Genomic DNA, 20,303 nt, shown 5'->3' with positions numbered 1-20,303 from the left:
GGGGTATTGGTGTGTACAGTCCCAAAGCATGTGTGGAAGTGTGGCTGGCTGTGTCTTGCAGATATGGCACGTGGGATTGGGGTAAATGTCTGGGTAGATCTTGTTGTAAAGTTGTAACGAGGGGTAAGTATTGGTTTGTAGCAAGCGGAAAGTTGTAGCCTCCGCTTGGGATAGTTTGTTGTGTGGGCCGGGGAAGGTTCTACGCTCTAAGTAGAAGGACTTCACAAGATCATTGTAGCGTGTCAGGCGATCCCTACCGGTGGGGGCAGCCTCCCCTTCTCCCGCGTGGTTAACTAGGCCTCGCGCTAGGGAGTGGGTAACCTCGTTGAGGTTGGGGAGGTGCGGGTGGACGGTGCCTACATGAGCTGGGAACCAGACGAGTGTAGCCTGATGGTCGGTTGAGCGGGGCACTTGGTGCAAGATGCGCAAGGCTTGGTGTGAAATACGGCCGTTGATATAGTTGATAACGGCGGAGCAGGAGTCAGAGACGATGGTATGGCATGTTGGGTCTAGTGTGGCTAGCGCGATGGCCACTTCTTCAGCTTCCTCAGCGTGTGGGGTTACTAGGCTGATAGCATGGTGGAGAGAGCCTTCACGCGTGGTGACAGCTGCAAAGCGGGTACCGTGGGGATACTCGGCGGCGTTGACGAAACTCGCACTGTCGTGCCGAGTAAGGGATTTGGTGAGAACCGTGGCACGTGCTGTGCGACGTGCGTGGTTGTATTCGGGGTGCATATTTCTGGGGATAGGATCGGCGTGAATCCAAGCTCGTATGGTGGAGGGGATCTGGTGCTTATGGCCGTGTTGATGGTGGTAGGCGATACCGTGCGAGGTGAGGATATGGCGACCCGTCGCTGTGGGAGTGAGTCTCTCCAGCTGAGAGCGACGTTGGGCCTCGATGAGCTTGTCCAGTGTGTTGTGGATGCCTAGTTGAAGGAGGAGGTCAGTGCTGGTGCAACTGGGGAGGCCGAGGGCTTGTTTATAGACACCGCGTATAAGTATGTTGATCTTGGTGTGTTCAGCCTTGTACCTGTTTAGATACGCAGCAACGTAGGTGATGTGGCAAATTACGAATGACTGGATTAATCGGAGCAGATTCTCCTCTTTCATACCCCCACGGCGGTTGGAGACCTGCTTCAAAAGTCTCATGGTGTTGGCTGTATTCATCGTGATTTTGGCGAGGGCCATGCCATTCGCTTCGTTCGCCTCTATAGCAAGCCGAGCACACGGATATTGGTGACTAGGGGTATGGGGCTCCCATCCATGAGATGAAGCGCGATGTCTTCGTAATGGCGTTTAGCGGTGGAGTATTTCGGACGGCGGCCACGGAGAGTAGGCCTGTAGAGAAGGAGTTCGGACTTCGCAGGGGAACAGCGAAGCCCCGTGCCTTGGATATAGGTCTCGACTGTTTCAATGGCGGATTGTAGTGCCGTTTCTATTTCGCCGTCACTGCCTTTGTGGGCCCAGATGGTTATATCGTCAGCGTATATGGTGTGGGTGACACCGTCCACTTGCTGCAACTCCTTGGCAAGATCGATCGTGACAAGATTAAAAAGCATTGGGGAGATAACGGAGCCCTGGGGAGTTCTTGCGCTGCCCAAAGTCTGGGCGTCGGAGCGGAGATCCCCCACCGAAAGGAAGGCTGTGCGATTAGACGGAAAGTCTCTGACGTAATTATAAGCGCGCGCACCGAGATTAAGGTGTGAGATGCGGTCAAAAATGGTGGAATGGTCTATGCTGTCAAATGCTTTTTCGAGGTCGAGGCCGAGTATAGCTTTAGTAGTACGTGTTCTATCTTCTAGTATATGGTGCTTAAGTTGTAGCATGACGTCTTGGGTCGACAGGTGGGCCCGGAAGCCAATGACAGAGTGAGGATACGCTGCAGTGTCTTCCAGATGGGTGTTAATTCGCGTGAGGAAGGCATGCTCCATAACCTTTCCCACACATGAGGTTAGTGAGATGGGGCGAAGATGATCGAGGCTAGAAGACTTGCCAGGTTTTGGAATAAGGATGACCTTTGCTGTTTTCCAGGCCGGCGGAATGGCACCATTACGCCAGCAGTCATTGATATAGTCTGTCAGGTGGGTGACGGAGGCATCATCCAGATTACGGAGGGCTTTGTTAGTGACCCCATCGGGCCCAGGGCCAGAACGGCTGTTTAATTTATGCAGGGCGGCTTGGATCTCAGCAACACTAAAGTCTTCGTCCAGTGGGGGGTTGGGGGCCCCGGTGGAGGAGCCGTGAGATTGCACTGGGCCCACGGGGAGATACTTGTTGGTGAGGTAGTCTGACTTGGGCGTGGCCCTGTTTCTTTCTTTCCGTATAGAGAAGTTTGGTGAGGCGATCTTGTTGGGAAGAGCGGGTGGCTTGACTATCGAGGAGGTGTTTGAGAAGCTTCCAAGAAGAGGGACAATGGATCTGTCCGTCAGCAGTATTGCACAGTTCAGTCCACTGCTGACGGCTCAGAGTGAGGCAATGGGCTTCAATTTCCCTATTAAGGAGGGCTATTTTAGCGTGGAGGTGCCTGTTGAGACGTTGCCCTTTCCAGCGGGATAGGATGGATGTTTTAGCCGCGAGGAGGTGGGCCAGTCTACTGTCTATGCGCTCGACAGGGGAATCGGTGGTAATGGTGTGCGTGGCTGCATTGGTATCGGAGTGGAGATTTTGGGTCCATGCATCAATGTCCGCTGTGCGTTCTGCGTGCTGGTCAGCGGATTGATGCTTGCGAAATGCATCCCAGTCAACCCACGTGAACTCGCGGGGTTTGGCAGTAACTGCAGCTATCCGAGGGAGAAGTATGGCAATGATGCAATGGTCACTACCGAGATCATGTTGTGTGTTGCTCCATTGGGCGTTGGTGACGTTCTTGGTAAATGTCAGGTCGGGGGTCGTGTCGCGGGAAGTGGAGCTACCGAGGCGTGTGGGGAACGTGGGGTCTGTAATGAAAGTGAGGCCGAGGTCTTGGGAGTCTTTGCAGAGGTTTTGAGCCGCCGTCGTCGAGTAGCCATATCCCCATACTGTGTGGGGGAGATTGAAGTCTCCACCGATGACGAGGGGGTTGGTGCCAGCTACGTTAAGGGCCTTCTTGAAGAGGGTGAGAAAACGGCTTCGAACTTTGGCAGAGGGATGGCTGTGCACTTTAAGGAGAAAAATACTTTCCTTACGTCTCCTGGTGGGGATAAGTTCAACGAGAAGGTGTTCGATGTTTCGGTCGTGGATATTGTGTTCGATGGCGGTGATTCTCTTGTGGACGAAAGTGCAGAGGCGGCGAGAAGCATGTGGCGGGATGAAAGGTTGGTAACCTGGGAGGGTGACCGAATCGATATGGGTTTCCTGAATCATGACGACATCCGGTTGCCGGGTGACGGTACGAAGGTGTTGACAGATGACTGGCTGTTTGCGGAGATAGCCTCGGCAGTTGCACTGCCAGATAAGTGTATCTCTGTTATTGTGGGCCATGATGGGGATTGGGGGATGCCGTCAGGGGCACTGCTGGGGTTTGGAGGGTAGGAGGAGCGGGCATGGGGAGCGCTTGTAGGTGGGTTTCAATGTTTGTGATGCACTGTGCCAGTGCGAGAACGGCGTGTTGCATGGATTTGACTGCGTTCTGGAGTGTGGTCATCATGCTTTGAAGTGCAACTAGCATGTCCTTAACCTCTGAGCGCACTTGGCCCGTGGCTTCCTCTTGGAGGGCCCGCTTTTTGGGGGCTGGTGTCAGTGGAGCATCGTGGCTAGAGGAGTGGGACGCTTCGGCAAGTGGTGTAGGAGCGGATGTCTTGGATTGTTTAAGATCGCGAACCTCTTGCGAGAGCTTGTGTATTAGGTCGCGCATAATGGCATCTTCTTTTTTGAGGTGAGCTATTTCTGCGTTATCATTGGTGTTCATGGACTGTGGAGAAGGTGTGCTGCGACCCTCTCGCGAGGCGCCCTTAAGGGCTTCTGCGAAGCTCACCTTGGTAGGAGACTTGGCGGGTGGGGCAGAAGTAGATCTGGATCGGGAACGGCGCTGTCTCGAACGTGAAGGGGTCCGGGAACAATGTTGCCTCGAGCGTGATGGAGTCCGGGATCTGGAGCGGGGCCTGGAGTTCAAGGGCGGGAAGTCGCTTTCTTGAAGGGTGGCTTGCATTGCAGCTCGGCGTTCCCCAATGCGCTTGCGAATAACGTATGGTGTCTTGTAGCGAGCCGTACACGATTTGTCCGCTGTAAGATGAGGGCTGCTGCACAGTGAGCATTTGGGGTTACAAGTGTGATCGGGAGGTGGGTTGCGGACTCCGCAACCTCTGCAGATCTTGTTATTGGGAAAAGGGCAGACATCCATCCGGTGTCCGAGGCGGCCGCATTGGTAGCAAATTTCTATTTGCTTGCGGAATAATGAGCATGGGATTCAGGTAGCTCCGTAACGGACCAGATATGGCACGTCGGGGCCACTGAAGGCGATAACAACGGTGGTTGTCGTTCCAATTCGTTTTGCAGCTAGTGCGAGGGGGTTGCGAGTATTGACGATATTGGCGTTGACTTGCTGTGGGGTATCGGAGAGGGGGATTCCACGGATGACTCCCTTCGTGGTGTCCTCGGCGGCCGTCTCATACGCGTTAACATCGTGCGTTACCCCATTGACTTGAATGGATTTTATGCAGACATACCTGTCGGCCTTCTGCAGACTTGGCATACTAACAACGACAATGGTTTGTTGGGTGTTGGGGCACACTGTGTCTTGTTGAATGTCAGCTGGGCTGAGCTGTGCGGCTTGGAGAACGGCTGTAGTCACGGTAGGACTACCAATTTTGGCGATGTTGAGGGCTCCCTTGGGGCGAATGACAAACTTGATTTGGTTGGAAGGTAGCGGAGGCATGCGTCCAGCCTTGAGAACTTGTGCTTTGACTGGTGGCCTGGTCTTGGAATGAGAACGAGTGCTTGAGGTTTGTGTGGAGACAGTTTGGGGTGAAGAGTCGTCCCTCAGCTTCACCGGTTGGTGAAGGCGAGTTGTTCGCCAGCCCGTCTCGGCGGCCACTTCGAGGTCCATGCTCGTTGCTGGGGCAGAGAAACTTGATCGGTGATACGGAGCTCGCTCGAATGCGCGTCGCGCATCTGGCGCCTGACGTGCACGCGCGGGGGCGGCGTAGGCGATTCACAAAAACGTTCGCAGCACAGGAAAATGTCCGTAGCACAGGAAAATGTCCGTAGCACAGGGAAATGGAGTATGGAGTAGGGAAATGTGCTTGAAATTTTTTTGTCGCTTCCTTTTTGGCCGGCATATGGGTGCCATTCATTAAAAGTACACTTTAGATGTACAGTGTACTACAGATGTGCAAACGCATCGTGGCCTCCTTTTTACATACGTCAGGGACTTGCCACCAAGTCTAGAAAAAGAAAAGTGCACAATGAATAACTCCCCGTAAACAACTGCATTGAGCATTTCCGGAAATTCCCTGCAACCCTCATGAATATAACTTGTGCCTTAAAATGAGCATTTAGCATATTACTTGGTTGAGTCTAACTATCTAAATTTACTACAAAAATTACCGTTTCCCCATACAAGAAAGTGGATGGGGAAACGGCGCTGCAGTAGCTCAATTGGTTAGAGCAGCACAAGTGTAATGCGAAGATGTGGGATCATTCCCTACCTGTGGCAAGTTGTTTTTTCATCCACTTTCATTGCCATTAATTTCCCATTTCTTTAATTCAGTTGGTAAGTACAAGTAATCTCCCCTATGTTGTCCTTGGTGTCTTCGCTCGTTGGCTTCTCGTGATACGATTAATAAGAATGACTGAGTAGCTTGAGAAACCTGCTAGCAATATGCAGTTTGGCTGATCTGTCAACAGTGCACCATGTCTATGTTAAAGTTTGGTTTTAGTTGCATAGAACACCCTGTATGGGACTAAAGGAGATTAAAAGTGCTACAGGCCTAGAAACTGTTTACCCTTTCAATGCCCGGTTCTTTCAGAAGTGATGTACCCTCAGGCATCAATATTTTTTCTTGGATACTATAAGACAAACACAACAGTTTATTTTTGGTTATGCAGTAGGGAAAGAATGACATGGATGATGGCAAATAGTCTCTTGAGATAGTCCTCACATTCCTATATGACGAAAGGAATAAAAACCCACAGCATAAAATAAAAACTGCAGAAGACTGAAAAGCACTATTGTTTTTAGTACTTTTTCATGGTGTTGGGGTCAGACTCTGATGCAGTTGAAGTGTCTTCGGATGCCAAGCTGTCATCTGAGTTTGAGCTTGGCTCACATTCGGAGTCTGAAGAGTCGCTGCTCCAATCAACAGTTGAAGGTGCTGCGCAAGCAGCCATCTTAAAACAATTGTGTGGTCCTTTTAAAAAGAGGAGCGCTTTCATTTATTCGAACTTGACCAGACAAACCAAAGAGAGCAACAAGTGTAAGAGATACAACAGAGGGCAGAGCTTCCTGGAGAAAGCTTACCAACAAAAGGAGCACCCTCGTCGCTGAAAAGGTGTGCTGTAGTGATAATAGTAGGAGACTAAAGAAAAAAAAAAAAACTTCTATAAACATAGTACAGGTGGCAGGCACATGCAAGAGTGGTGGCCTTGTGCTATGGTGCCAATATATGAATGGAGAATCGCCACCGTAGCGATGTACAAAGTCTGGGGGCCAGCGCTCCCATCTTCAGACATGTGAGCTGCGCACTTTATTCTATGCATATTACGAAGTAAAAGAAGCCCACACTAATCAGCGTCGCTGCCTTCAGGTTAACAAGTGGAGCGGCAGAGCAGGCAGAGCTGTTCAGTGCATCGCGGCATGCATGAGGGCTGTTGTAATGCGCGTGAGTTTGCGACTTAGTACCCCGAGAACTGTGGTCTCCGAGATGCAAAATGCCGTCGACGAATTGTGTCATGAATGGGTGCCAGCACTGCAGTAATAGCACTACTGGCATATCCTTCCACTTAGCTTGGCTTAGTCTAAACAAAAAAAAAAAAAAAAACAAGCCTGGCGCATGCAGCCAGCAAAAGCACAGCCTTTGAGATCAGTTTGTTACTTGGAGGGGTTGCTCACTGGGGTGTAGCTTCAAACTCCACCTATTGTTGTAAAAATAATTAAGCGCTTCAGGAAATATTAACAGCAGGAACATTGGCTTGATACACAAAATATTACTTTATTACAGTCGGCGTATAATCTTGATTGCACTCACCTATAACTGCTTCCAGCATGTTTCTTGAGCATGACTCCATCCTCAGTGCAGACCAGAGAATTCTGATAAAAAATGTTCCACAGGGTTTAATGCGTTAGCACTGTTTGATTGGACACTCACCAGTAAGCTTTCTGTTGCACTAAAAAAACGGGTACCATAAAAATTAGCTGTCAGTCCCTCTAAATAAATGGATGCAGTCCTTCTTCGTGAAGAAGCTGCACAAGTGGCCTGTGTAACTTATTGTTCATAATTGCCTGTGCATACTCTGTAGTCTGTATCCCGGCACCTCCAAGCACATTCTTTTTTGTGGCCTTTGTCTTTGGACACAGCCACATCTCTCTGTAATTATTTGAAGTACCAAAAATGTAGGTTTTTCTCAAGAATTCAACCTTAATTCCAAACACTTGAGTGCATTAGAGTGGAGCCACAAACTTTGCTGTGTACTGTGCAAAAGCACACAAGTTTTTTCTAAGCAGCTTGTTGGGTGTTGGCTAGAGGGCATTGTGTGCTTAAGACAGGAGATTGTCTCGATGTAGCTGGCAGAAAATATTCTGGAGAGAAATGGAACACTTCCAGAGGTGTTTTGTACGATGTTCATAGGAGAGCAGACACAGTGGACCTTGGAAAGCTTTAAAATGGTGTTCATTTGTGCTGGTCATGATTACTTTACACATGTCAGGGGAAAGCATGGCAGAAATGGTGTTAACAATAACCAGAAAAAAGAATGTCATACAGTCGAACCCACTTATAACGATACCGGTTTTAACAATATATAGGTTATAACAATGAGAAGCTGCTGCTCCATCAACTTTTGTATGCTTTCTATGGTGAAATAACCTGCTTACTACAATGCTCCCATGCTGCATTATCGGTTATAATGATGAAGTCTGGCTGTTAGGTGTCCGTGCCAAAAGGTAATGGAATGCAAAATCCTTGAGAAGAGAAATTAAAGCCGTCGCACCCTCACTGGCTGCTCCAACGGCTGCTGTATTGTCATACTGCATAACCTGTTTTCCAGCCTTCTCTGCATCGCCGCCCTCGTGCACCTCTCTCCAGTCGCCCTTTGCCCCTCCGAACATGAGTGGGCTGTGCCCGTAGCTCTATGCCGCGCGCCAACCTCCGAAACACGAATGGGCCACGTCAACTGTGTTGACAGTGCTGCTCCCAGATTGCTCGCTGGCCCCTCATGCTGCGTAGTTCTGCCAATGGATTAAGTCGCTTGTGCTCGTCTTTGTTGGTTGCGCTGAAGTTGTTCCTGGCCACATGGTTTCTCCACCTCATTTGACTTGCCGCCAAAACAGAAGGTACCTTATCTGCCCACTGATCATCGGCAGTGCACAATATTGCCAGTGAAAAGAAAGGGCACTGCTATAGATTTGGAAACGAAGTGCAGTATTATGAAGGACTACAAATAAAGTAAAAAAGTATGCAACTTGGTGAAGGAGTACGGACTGTCGCAACCGACAGTGTTGACAATCATCCACTTGGCAGAGAAGTTGGGCAAAGAAAACTGGTCAGCAGACAACGGGTGCAAATATGTTCGAGGTGCTTATAGGGAGGTGGAAGAGTGGTTCCTTGATGCTCGTGCTATGAACTTGCCCATCACCGGGCCAATTCTGGCCACAAAGGCGAAGCAGTTTGCCCTACTCATAAAAAATCTGGACTTCCAGCCAGGTGGCAGCTGGGCACAACGCTTCAAGGAGAGGCACGGCATTGTTTACAAAGCCGTCATCAGCAAGGGAGCTTCGCTTGACATGGAGGGGAAGCAGAAGTGGGTGGAGGAAATGCTGCCCCGCATCCTTGACAACTGCTTTGACACAGACATATATAATGGCGACGAAACAGGACTGTTTTGCGAGATGCTGCCATCCAAGACGCATGCACTCAGAGGAGACACGTGTAAGGGCAGTAAAAACAGCAAGCTGTGTCTCGCTGTATTTTTTGCGTGCCAAGATGGGTGGGAGAGACAGGTGCCCCACACTTGTCATTAAGGATTGAAAAAATCCCCACTTCTTCCGCGGTGCTGCCAGGATACCTGTACACTACTGTCACAACCGCATGGCATGGATGACACGAGAACTTTTTTGCGAGTGGCTCTTCGAGTTTGATCACCATATCGAGCATTCTAAGAGGAAGATAGTGCTCATCCTAGATAATTGTGGTACCCACCACTCCATGCCTACACTGTACACTGTACAATGTACACCCTTTGCATCTATCTTTCCACAAAACAATAATCGTCATCTGTCTTGCTTGCATTCCCTTTCTTGAAAATGCTGCACTCGCTACTTCCCTGTCAAGAATGCTCCGACATGCTGATAATGCGCATGCCGTTTGTGACTTGGAAATACCGAGCTCGCAGCATTAAAGAAATCAAATGCGGACAAGGCAGATGGCAATTATTGTTGTGTTGCAAGAGACTTCCCAAAAAGTGTAATTTTGTTTAAGGGTGTAAGCTCTCAAGGGTGGAAATTTTTTTCCTGCTGCCGAATACAACGGATGTCGGCAAGCTTCACGGAAAGCAAGTAAGGCTGATGGACATAGGGTTTTCTCATGCAAGCCAGTGAGAAGTACGTGGCGAGATGCTTGTGGCGATTTCTCCCAGTGTGTTTTTTCTGGATTTCTCAAGCTGAGGGGCTGCCACGCCAACCTTCTCACACTTCTTAATAAGCCCTTTTGGGGCCACCAACGCGATGCCTCAGCGGAGCTCGCATGTCACTTGCCGCCCGTGATCTCTCTTTGCAGTTGTTATATAGCATTGCCATTCTTGAACGCCGACAGCCATGGCTTGTTACATGCAATTGGAGTGTGCAGGAAACAGGGTTAAACAGTTAAATGAGTCAACACGATCAGCAGCTGGGTGGAGGAAAGTGGTGGGGAGGGGCACTGGTCTCCCCGCCATTATATAGCTCTGCCATCCCCCTATTTTGCTTTTTTTTAGGTGCAATCTGGTTATAACAGTTATCGGTTATAACCATAACAGTTTCGTGGCACTTGCATATTCTTATAAGTGGGTTCAACTTAAACCTTGTTTCTTTAATTGACTTGAGCAAAAGGTGTTGGTACCAAGTGACAGCTTGCCCATAATTAGGGTTGTAATAAGTGGGTGTGACTGTAAAGGAGTATGACGATTGAGGATATACAAATCTTGATGGCTTGTTTCCCTGTAACATTCCGTATAAGAGTTTCAATACATTTACTGCCTTGGTAACCTCAGTAGAACTGAATGAATCATCAGGGTATATGCCAATATCTGATCGGTAAACATGTCTAGCACTTGTGGTTGCCAAATAAATTATGTTTGGTGAATCACAAATCTGATAGTTTATTCTACCGTCCTGTTGCACATTCAGGTTTTTTGTGTGAAATAGCATTACTAATAATGGTGCACCATTACCAGATGTGTAATGACTACAGTTGACCAAGACACTGGTATCAAGACGGGCAAGGAACCACTTGTGACATTGAGAAAGTAAGTGCAAGAAGTGATGTGCTTTATCTAAATGTGGCCTTCATGTGACCATGGTCTCACTTTGCAGGTACAGAGTTGACAGGTCCAAGCTAGGGCTTGAAAGGTACGAGTCGCACCCATTGCTTGGCATCGGCTCAATTCACATTAAAGATGGCAGAATTGCACCTGGAGATGAGATCTGCGCTATAATAGCCCCAAATCCACTTCTGTAAGAAGAGTATACTTGTGGACCAGTTGATGATACATATTTCACTACAGTGAAGCTTGACAGACAGGACGAAGCAAGGGTGAGACAGGTGGGACAAGCGCTTGTATCATCTGTGTCGCCTTCCTTTGTCCCATCTATTGCGCTTCACTTCAAGAAGAGATGGGTACATTATGCCTGTGTTAAAGATATACTGGCAGCCAACGCAATTTTTGGTGCAGGCCGTTCACTTGTATTTGAGCTTTTCTTGACATTAACCGAATCGTTATATATGCCTTGTCTGTGTCAGGAATTCGTGCTCAACTGTGTTGTCATGGCAGTTTATCAGGTTCCCTGTAAGTAAAGTAAATAACTTTTATGTTCTGTGGTTGCTGTCAGCATTTCAATTTTATCAGCCTGGTTACCTATCACTGCATTATTATGAAGCCACACAATAAGGGTTGGCTGTAACTGAAAAACATGAGTGCATTTTGGTACCATGTAAGTGTTCAACTGATTATCAGACAGGATAGTTTGGATATTGTTACTGTGTTTGTAAGAGAGTTCCCTTGCACATTATATAAGAGACGTTTCTGTTCTCTAACTGGGCATAGTTAGGCTTTGCCAAACTTCTCCAAGCACAACCTTTGTCACTGATTTTCACATTCTTCTGTAACAAAAGTATAACTTGGCAGTTTACAAATGCTGTTATGAGAAAGATTTGTGACTGTTATCTCTGTATTCAAAGCAAGACATTCCGCTGATTTATGCACAGGTTTCTGTCAGTGCCCATTCACACTTTGGGTATGCCGATACAGTGACTGTTTTAAGTAATGGTTCACGCTGTTTGTATAACTCCTAGAATTAATATGCGAGTGTAAAATCAACACTGGTATGCATTGTGCTCAGGCAATCTGTTTGCTTATGTGCAGCCCCATGTGCTATAAACGAGATGCGATGTAGCAGCGTGTGATCAGAGGCTGGCAGCATGATGTCAAATAGGCAGCGAGTCAGGTTCGGAGGTCCAATTTGTCCTCGCGGTACTGGTAGTCGCTGCATGTAGCCATGAAGGGGCTTGCTCCAGTTGAAGATATAGTAGCCCACTGTGTTCACCGTGAGCAGTGTGATAGCTATAGAGGTTGCCTTGGTCATCAGGCCAGCTGCCGTCTGCATTATGCAATGAAGATTGTTGAAGCTGTTCCACACATGCACAATAGAGGATTTTTTTAGAAAAGCTTCCTCCAGATTAAATTGCCACTGCCATAGATCATTCTGAAATTGCGACGAATTGTTTTGAAGGTACGGCTCACACAACCATTACTCGGCAGCTGTTGTGAATAACAAGAGACCTACACTGTTAAGTTCAGTCACTTTATGTTGAGACGTTTCAAGTATGGGCTCTTTCATAGTCATGTATATCAGCCATTCAAAGAATGGATGCTTTACTGTGACATAAGATTCCCCGAGGTTCAGGTGACAGTATACTAAAATTTTGGGTTGCTTTTTTGCACAAGGGTTTGATATATGGCAAGCATTTCTTTTAAACATGGATCAATAAGTTACAGTGATAGCATGTACAAGGTGTGGATGATTTTTACCCTAACTTAAGGACAATGGTGGCTTGTATAGTCTGGCATATATTGCAGTTTTGTGCTTTTACTAGAGAATACAAGAAGAAAATAGCAATATGTGCCAGCCTACCTTTTCTGCTCCATATGTTCATGATAGCTTTATTGAGCATGTTGAGCCTATTGATACTGGTTTTATATATTGAACCACCTGACATTTACATGTACATACATTGTACTCAAGCTTATTTTGGAAATGCTTACATTGAAGGACTTACAAGATGTTGCATTTTACAAGAGCAATTTGTTGTTTACCAGGCTCTTACAGAACAATATCTTTTTTTCATTTTTTTATTGAGACCATTATGTTATTGTTCTGCATTTATGATGTAACCATTGAAGCAGGTGTTGCTGTTTGTGCTTGTTATTTCTAGAAATACTTTTGAATGCTTACCAAATGTATTTTGTGTGGTAAGTGTCAATCGTTAATACTAGAATTTGGAAACACTCGACAGTGTAATATCAATGTATGATACCAAGATGTATGAAGGCATTTATATTTTTGTCTTGATGTGTAGGGATACTACAGCACTTGTTTTATGCATTGATGTGTGTAACCAATAAAGTTTACCCCCCATTTAACCAGCATAATTATCTACTCCTTTAGCTGTCCACTAGTATTTTAGATCTCTTCTTCATACTGCATGTACTCCTTTAAACATGCCATTGCAGCACAGAGCATTCAGGAGTGCTCTGGGCTTGTTTACACTATCCACAAAACCCGCCCCGATTGCTCAGTGGCTATGGTGTTGGGCTGCTGAGCACGAGGTCGCGGGATTGAATCCCGGCCACGGCGGCTGCATTTCGATGGAGATGAAATGCGAAAACACCTGTGGTACTTAGATTTAGGTGCACATTAAAGAACCCCAGGTCGTCAAAATTTCCAGAGCCCTCCACTACAGCGTGCCTCATAATCAGAAAGTGGTTTTGGCACGTAAAACCCCATAATTTAGTTTAACTATCCACAAACATTTTAGCACAGTTCTCCTCTTGCATGCTAATTTAGCTTGGTGGATTGGAATTGTTATACAGATAAGAAAATATAGCTTTCATGTTTCTCTTTGTGGAACACATGATTGTTAAAGGGGCTTTGCAATGCACTTTAACATACTTAAATTTTCTGGTATTAAGAAACCTCACCTCATGAATTTTTTCCTACAGAAGATTTTTCCGTATGAGTGGGGCGATCAGCGATGCAATTTCATTAGGCCATGCCTGCATGGCATTCCCGTTGTTTTTGTCATTCTTGCTGGGCTTGTACATGTGTTGCTTTTCCGACATGGAGTGACTACTGTATTGCTCTCCGCACTAGGCTTTGAAACTGGCACGGCTTTGAAGGTTTTCCCTTCATCCCCTCTAATCTTGGAGGCCATAGTATATGGCACTGTCGTGTGGTTCACCGCAACCATATGAAACCACTGTCTTCTCGGTCATGCGATTTTTAAATATTTTGGCCCTGCCAGAGGCATTGCCATGTCATAGCATCTAAAGAAATTGAACGAGTAGCTGAGGGGCTTAGTAGTTAATTGCAGTAAGCTGCACAAAAAAGTGACAGATTTTGAGGGGCTGATGGAAAGGGCAAAATTGTAGGCTTCCTGGTCCATGTTTGGATTGAGATGCCTTCTTGCACCTCATCCTGAGCTCACATCCGTGGACTATCTGCCATGCTTAGTCTATGGGAACCACCACCCTGGTGGGAATGTGGCAGACAGGGCTAGCAAGCAGGAGCTACTTTTCTGCACATACCATGGTTATCATTCCCAGGCTCAAATCGTGCAATCGCACTTCACCAAGATGCACCCTGATTGGTCTCCACGTGATCACCCTCCGGGCACCCTTTCAACCCTGAGCTTGGAACCACTGAGTGCCTGAGCAGTTTGAGCCTCCCGAGCTCTTCCATGCCACAACAGAATCTCTGCAGGCCTGCTGCGAGTTGGATGTGGGACCTTTGCTCCTGCGACTTCTTCAGTTTGAGCTCCTATCTGGTCAGCCTAGTGCAGTGGCTGCATGAACTCAATCAAGCTTGATAGAGCCTTTTCTCATATGCTGCAACTGTTGTACTGTGGCGAACCTTAAGTTACTGAATCCCACATTTTTTCACAATCAGACTCTGCAGCTTTGTTTGTAACCTGTAGCGGAGTTGATGGACCCAGCAGTAACATACTTTGTGTGCTGTGAAGTGCAGGAGCATTGTCCTTTTCTGACCATTACACAGCGCAACCATGGCGGTGCCTGTAGCAATGTGAAGATTGGCTTCTATGAGGCTTACCTAGCAAGCAACAATCAGACAAGGGCATGATGCTCCTCTACTCTGCAGTGTATAAAGGATGATATGTCTAAGTTCTTAGGCTTTCTGACGCACTGCAGAGATGACTTCATAATGAGATCACCAACAAACCTGTTTATTGACTGAAGACACCAGAGTATGACAGCTGCAGTTCAGACTCTTGCAATATTGATTGAGGCTGCTATGCCAGGGTGGCCAGGTAGCATTTCAGAGCTCAAAAAGTCGTGTGTGTGAAGGTCCAGCATCCAACTCTCAGCGGATTTCTGGGGAATCTGCCACAGCAAGGAAGCATTCAAGAGTATAGGACCGGTCAGGCACTCAGTGGTTCTGGGTGGGAATGTGCCTGAAGGGGGATCATAAGGTGGCCAATCAGAGTGCGTCCTGGTAATGTATGCCTGCACATGTGACTCTGCCCTGGCAAGAACCATCGTTTGTCAGGAAAAATAACTGGTGTGCTATACAGTAGATTTCCATTAATTCGCCTCCAGTCAATTCAAATTTTTGGTTAATTCGACACTGGCCGAAAGTCCCGGCTGGCGCCCATGAATTTCTATGGACCCAAACTCTCGTTATTTTGATCCTACAATTGGCCTTCGCTGTACATTTTGAACTTGACCAATCAATATTTATGTGCTTGACTCCTATGGGGACCCCTTTAGTCGCAGCATCTGTCTCGATAGAGCCTAAAGGGCAACTCTGGCAATTTTTCGGTGTCATTCAACGCATCGACTGTCCCTTAAAGGGCAACTCGAGCATTTTTTCTTACCATATTAGGATGCTGTCATTTTCAAAGGCATTGACAGTCCTGTCACTGACAGAGTGGTTCAGTTTGCTTAGAAGTTCATCAATAATTTTAAATAACCAATAATCGAGATACCAAAACCAAAATGGGTAGCTGTTTTGTGTGACATCACGAGTCGATGTCAGACCGTACACTACCATAATCTAAACATGCAGAACACGGGCTAAACGCGCAGTACACGTGGCGCTAACGCCAAAGAACTGAAGCTGATGATGTCTCCGAAAGACACAGGGAGCTTTTACAGATTTTCCGAACTATAAAGTGTTGACTTCAGCAAGTGGCGGCGTAGTGTCTGACATCGCAAACACAGGATGGCCAGTAAGAAGTCTCGAGTCGGGAATGCAACCATTCTCTAAAATTCAGTTTCAGGAAAACTAAATTACTTGCAGCCATATTGTTTGGTACAAATAATTGTAGTGCAAAAGAGAATGTATATTCAGTTTTATTAAGATAAGTGCCCATATGAAAATGGGCTGTGAATTTCCAGCTGGAAAATGGTCTTTTCAGCGAGGTTTCTAACTGGAATTGGTCCCTCCAGCTGGAAATTGCTGGAAATGGAATCCACCTCAGCTGGTCTTCAAGCTGGAAGTTTTCAAAGTCCAGCTGGTAACAACTGGATTGAGTGTTTTCCAGCTGGAAATAGAATCCACCGGCTGGAAAGTCAGGTACAAAATAGCAGGAGCTTCATGCTTGCATTAAGACATTTTTTATAGCTGCTACATGCCCGTGCTTAGTCCCAGTTCATGTTTGTATCAGAACGAACAACTTTCACTCTTGCAGCAGCAAAAGATAATTTTCTTCATTTGTTTTGTGACAGAAATCCTAATTGCATATTCCACAGGAAATGCCTGACACTCGTGCGATGGGTTGGCTTGCCTTGGTTTCATTTTTGTTGCCTCTTGTGGTCGTGTGTTGGTTCGGGGCTTGGAATCTGACGTGGCAGCGCTTGGGTGCCCTTATTTGATGCCGCTTTGGCAGAGCCGCGCTCTGTCGTTTGTTTTTTGAGTTTGTGCGATGGGTTTCATTTTCGTTGCTCAGTGTGGCCGTGAGAGCGGCAATTTTGGCGATGATTTCAGTGACAGTGGCATTGTAGCCTCTGATGTCATAAACACAGGGTGGCCAGTGAAAAGTCATGTCGAGAACACGCAACCAATCTTCAAAATTCATTTTCAGAAAAACTGAATTACTTGCCGTCATATTGTTTGGCACAGGTAGATTGCAAAATAGAACGTATATTCAATATTTCATTAGGATCCGTGAACATCGTAAAATGATTGGAGTTGCCGTTGAAGCTTTTCTGCAGTGGCTGCTCTCCCTTCAACTGTCGTGGGCTCTTATGCATGTGTACAGGTGCTCCCAGAATAATTCGGAACGCTAGACGCGCAGCTGCTCGTCGGCGGAGCGCGCCGGCGGATAAATACAGGCAAGATTTGCGCATGCGCGGTCTCCCTAGCGAGCAAGTTTCGCTCCCTAGTCCATCTAGATTGGCGTTGCCTTGCTCTAAAAAGGTAGCGCTAGGTGCCCTTTAGCATTGTGCCATGGGGGCTGGCGAATGAATGTCTGTAGCACAGCATGCATGCACCGTAATCTACAAATAAAGGCTCCTGCATTCCTTGCAGCGCATTCTCGCCATGGTCTGCATCCCGTCTGGGAGATAGCAATGCTTTGCGTGATTACGAGCTAGTGGGGCGGCTTGGCTACAATGGCAACGCTGCCTTATTTTCCCACCGTGTTAGCCTGTCCTGCGAAGTATTAGCTCTTAGTAAAATGTCTCCCTATCCGTGTTACTACTAGCTTCGCAATACGAGGACAATTTCCACTATTACATGACTCCTCTTAACGGGTGTGTCTGCGATAGTGGCAATAAAAGAGTTCACAAAATGAAATAACTCGACACGTTCATCAAAGCCAGTTTCACGCACAGGAAGTCGCATCATGCAAAGGGCACTCTAATGAACTCTTCACGACTCTAGTCATTTATTGGCGCACCGCGTTACGGGGTTCGTATATATTGTGCTCCAATCAATCACGGAATCTGGACCATTGGTAGCGAGTATCCTTACGTATTGATCGCGAGTCGGCGTTTTTTGATACTCATTTTCTTTTGCGCAGAGGAAATATACAATGATAGGCTGTGTGAGCTGAATGCAAAAAAGTAGAAAGGAGAACATAGGAAATTTAAATAACAGGAAGAACATGGTGTTTTTTTATTTCATAGTAAAAAAAAGAAAAAAAATCCAAACGTAACTGTTTCGTCTAAAGCGATTGGCGTGTTCCGCTATCAATGTCTCCCGAATGCGCCGTCCACGCGAAGCGCAGCTTGTACGCGGCGTGGAATTGACTCGTAGAGCGCATCGACGAAGTCCGTCCTCTCACCAAGACGCTTCCACTCGCGCGTTATGGCGAGCCAGAGCTCGTCGGCGCTGGCCCCTCCCAGATTCAGCTTGGATAAGCTTTCCTTCATCATGCGCCACACGTTCTCCATGACATTGAAGTCTGCACCTTTCGGAGGCCAGTCAAGAACGCGAACCCTACGTTCTTGAAGAAGTTTTTCCACAGCTTTGGCGGTGTGCACCGGGCTCTGGTCTTGCTGGAACAAGTAGCAGCCATCTTTAAATGGCCCGTCCAGAGCGTATGGCAATAGGTGGTAGTCCAGAATGTCGCAGTAAGCTTCAGCTGTGAACGATGGGGACAGTCGGATTAGCGGACCGAGGCCCTCTTTCCTAATTGCTCCCCAAACGTTGACAGTACAGCGGCCGCTGCTGTAGATCTCAGAAACATACCCAGGCTCGTATCTGCACGAAAAGAAGGGAATAGATAATGGTCTTTTCAGATGAAATACCTTTGGCGCGTCCGAAGAATTTGTGCTTAAAAGACCAGAAAGAAAATGAAAATAGCTGCTGCTATTTGGTCTCCATACGCGGCGCTCTTGGTCCCATCTAGATGAAAATGTCGATTCATCTGAAAATATGACTTCCTTCCATTCTGCAGTTGTCCAGCGCTCATATGCCCTGCAAAACTCAAGGCGCCGGCGTTTTTGGTGCTCCGTAAGGTGTGGCTTTTGTGCCGCGACAAATCCACGAAGACCAGCCTCTCGCATGCGCCTTGTAATTGTTTCCTCACTGGCTTGCAGGTTGAGAGCTGTCTTGGTCTGGCGGGCGCTCTGATAAGGATCAGCAACGGCTGCACTAACTATAAAATCGGACTCTTCCGATGTGCATCGGTGTCGTCCCGATCGTGCTGCATCTTTGAGTCGGCCATCTTCATCCCTGTAGGCTTGGATTATTCGGTTGACCGCGCTTATAGACTTTCCATGGAGGCGGCATATCTCACGTTGAGGTATACCTTGTGAACTGAGCTTAATTATATTTCTCCGCACATTCATCGGCCCTCTTTTCGGCATGTTGCCTCGATTGGAATAGGGCGGAATCGGCGTAACTGTCGTTGTTTAAATATGTTCGTATCCCTTTATCAATCGGGCCGCCGATATCATCACGGTTGCATCAGACGAAAACGCCGCCCTTTGCCAGCGCTTGTCACGGTAACCTACCATAAATATTTTTAGCAAATGATAAATACGGCCCACACGAAAAATGAAAAAAAAAGAGCCAAGCACGCGAACATGCAGACACGAGCGCTTATGTTCCAAGGCGAGTGCATGCGCAGACACAGCTTGTCACAGACACCACCGGCCCAGCCCCCCTTGACAAAACGTTAAGGGGCATCTAGGGCTACCGTTCTGAAGCAACGCAACACAAACTAGATGCACTAGGGAGCCAACCTTGCTCGCTAGGGAGACCGCGCACGCGCAGACCATGGTACTACTTCTTCCACGGGTGCGCTCCGGCGGCGAGCGGCCGCGTGTGTGGCGTTCCAAATTATTCTGGGAGCGCCTGTACAATCTTAGCCCTGGTAGTGTTAGCCTGCGCCCGTTACGGTCATGTCCTGTCAACTGCAGGCGGCACGTAGTACTTGAACTTGGGAGCAGGCAACTAATAAACTCTTGATGCCATGAGGTAGCATATGAGGGTTTATTGGTCAGTTGCCAGCTTATAAGTTCAGACACTAAGTGTGGTTGAAAGGATATTTCCAGAGCTGCGATTGTTGGTAGCTAACACCACCAGTGCTAATATTGTACTCGTACATGAATGCCAATGAAAATTCATCCACTCCATCATTGATAGATGAATGAACGCTGTAGGACAAGAGGAAATCCCTGGCAGAAGTGACGGCAAATGTTCTGCCTGATCTACGTGTTCTGTATTAACATATGAATATCCTATTTGTAGTTCTACCAGGGTAGCATCCTGAAGGAAGGCAATGAGTTAACACTACTAGCCTTAGACATGTAAATCCTTGAGGAAACAGTAGTCGGTTGAAATGGTTTTACACGATGTGATGGTCTTAAACCAACCCAGAATATTAAAAGGCTACACCAAACAGTTGGTAAATGCAGAATAGACGGTCCCCTGGGTCTTCGAAGATATGTACCTAGCTCCAAGTAGAACTGGCTTCAAGAATCACTGAGACAGCCGGATACAAAACGCTGAAAAGCATTCGTACGCCAGAAGGCGCTTGTTAGGTATTGCTACATCTAGGAACACTGCCAGGTTCGAGAAATTGTCATTACGAAGATGCTTCACATGGCGAATCAAGCCTAGGATGTTCTATTATTCGTAAAGTCGAGAAGAAAAAGTGGCTCCTGCACGTGAGAAAAGCCTTTAATCTCGAGGTGTTGAAGATGGTATGCACGAGTTCAGCCTCGCA

At 47.2% G+C, this 20,303-nt stretch overlaps 1 protein-coding gene across 1 annotated transcript in view; it reads left to right on the top strand.

Annotated features, from left to right (window-relative positions):
- Positions 1-13,029, top strand: part of LOC139052761 (mitochondrial amidoxime reducing component 2-like) — a 52,307-nt gene extending 39,278 nt beyond the window's left edge. Inside the window, exons 7-8 of the mRNA XM_070529840.1 lie at positions 10,564-10,635; positions 10,703-13,029. Of these exons, the coding sequence (XP_070385941.1) occupies positions 10,564-10,635; positions 10,703-10,847 (217 nt within the window). The 3' untranslated portion in view covers positions 10,848-13,029. The remainder of the gene's footprint in view (positions 1-10,563; positions 10,636-10,702) is intronic.
- Positions 13,030-20,303: the final 7,274 nt, after the last annotated feature.

The sequence above is a fragment of the Dermacentor albipictus genome, unplaced genomic scaffold (assembly GCF_038994185.2).
Source record: "Dermacentor albipictus isolate Rhodes 1998 colony unplaced genomic scaffold, USDA_Dalb.pri_finalv2 scaffold_33, whole genome shotgun sequence".
NCBI lineage: Eukaryota > Metazoa > Arthropoda > Arachnida > Ixodida > Ixodidae > Dermacentor > Dermacentor albipictus.
The sequence above is the reverse complement of the archived record's forward strand: the minus strand, read 5'-3'. Positions and strand labels throughout refer to the sequence as shown.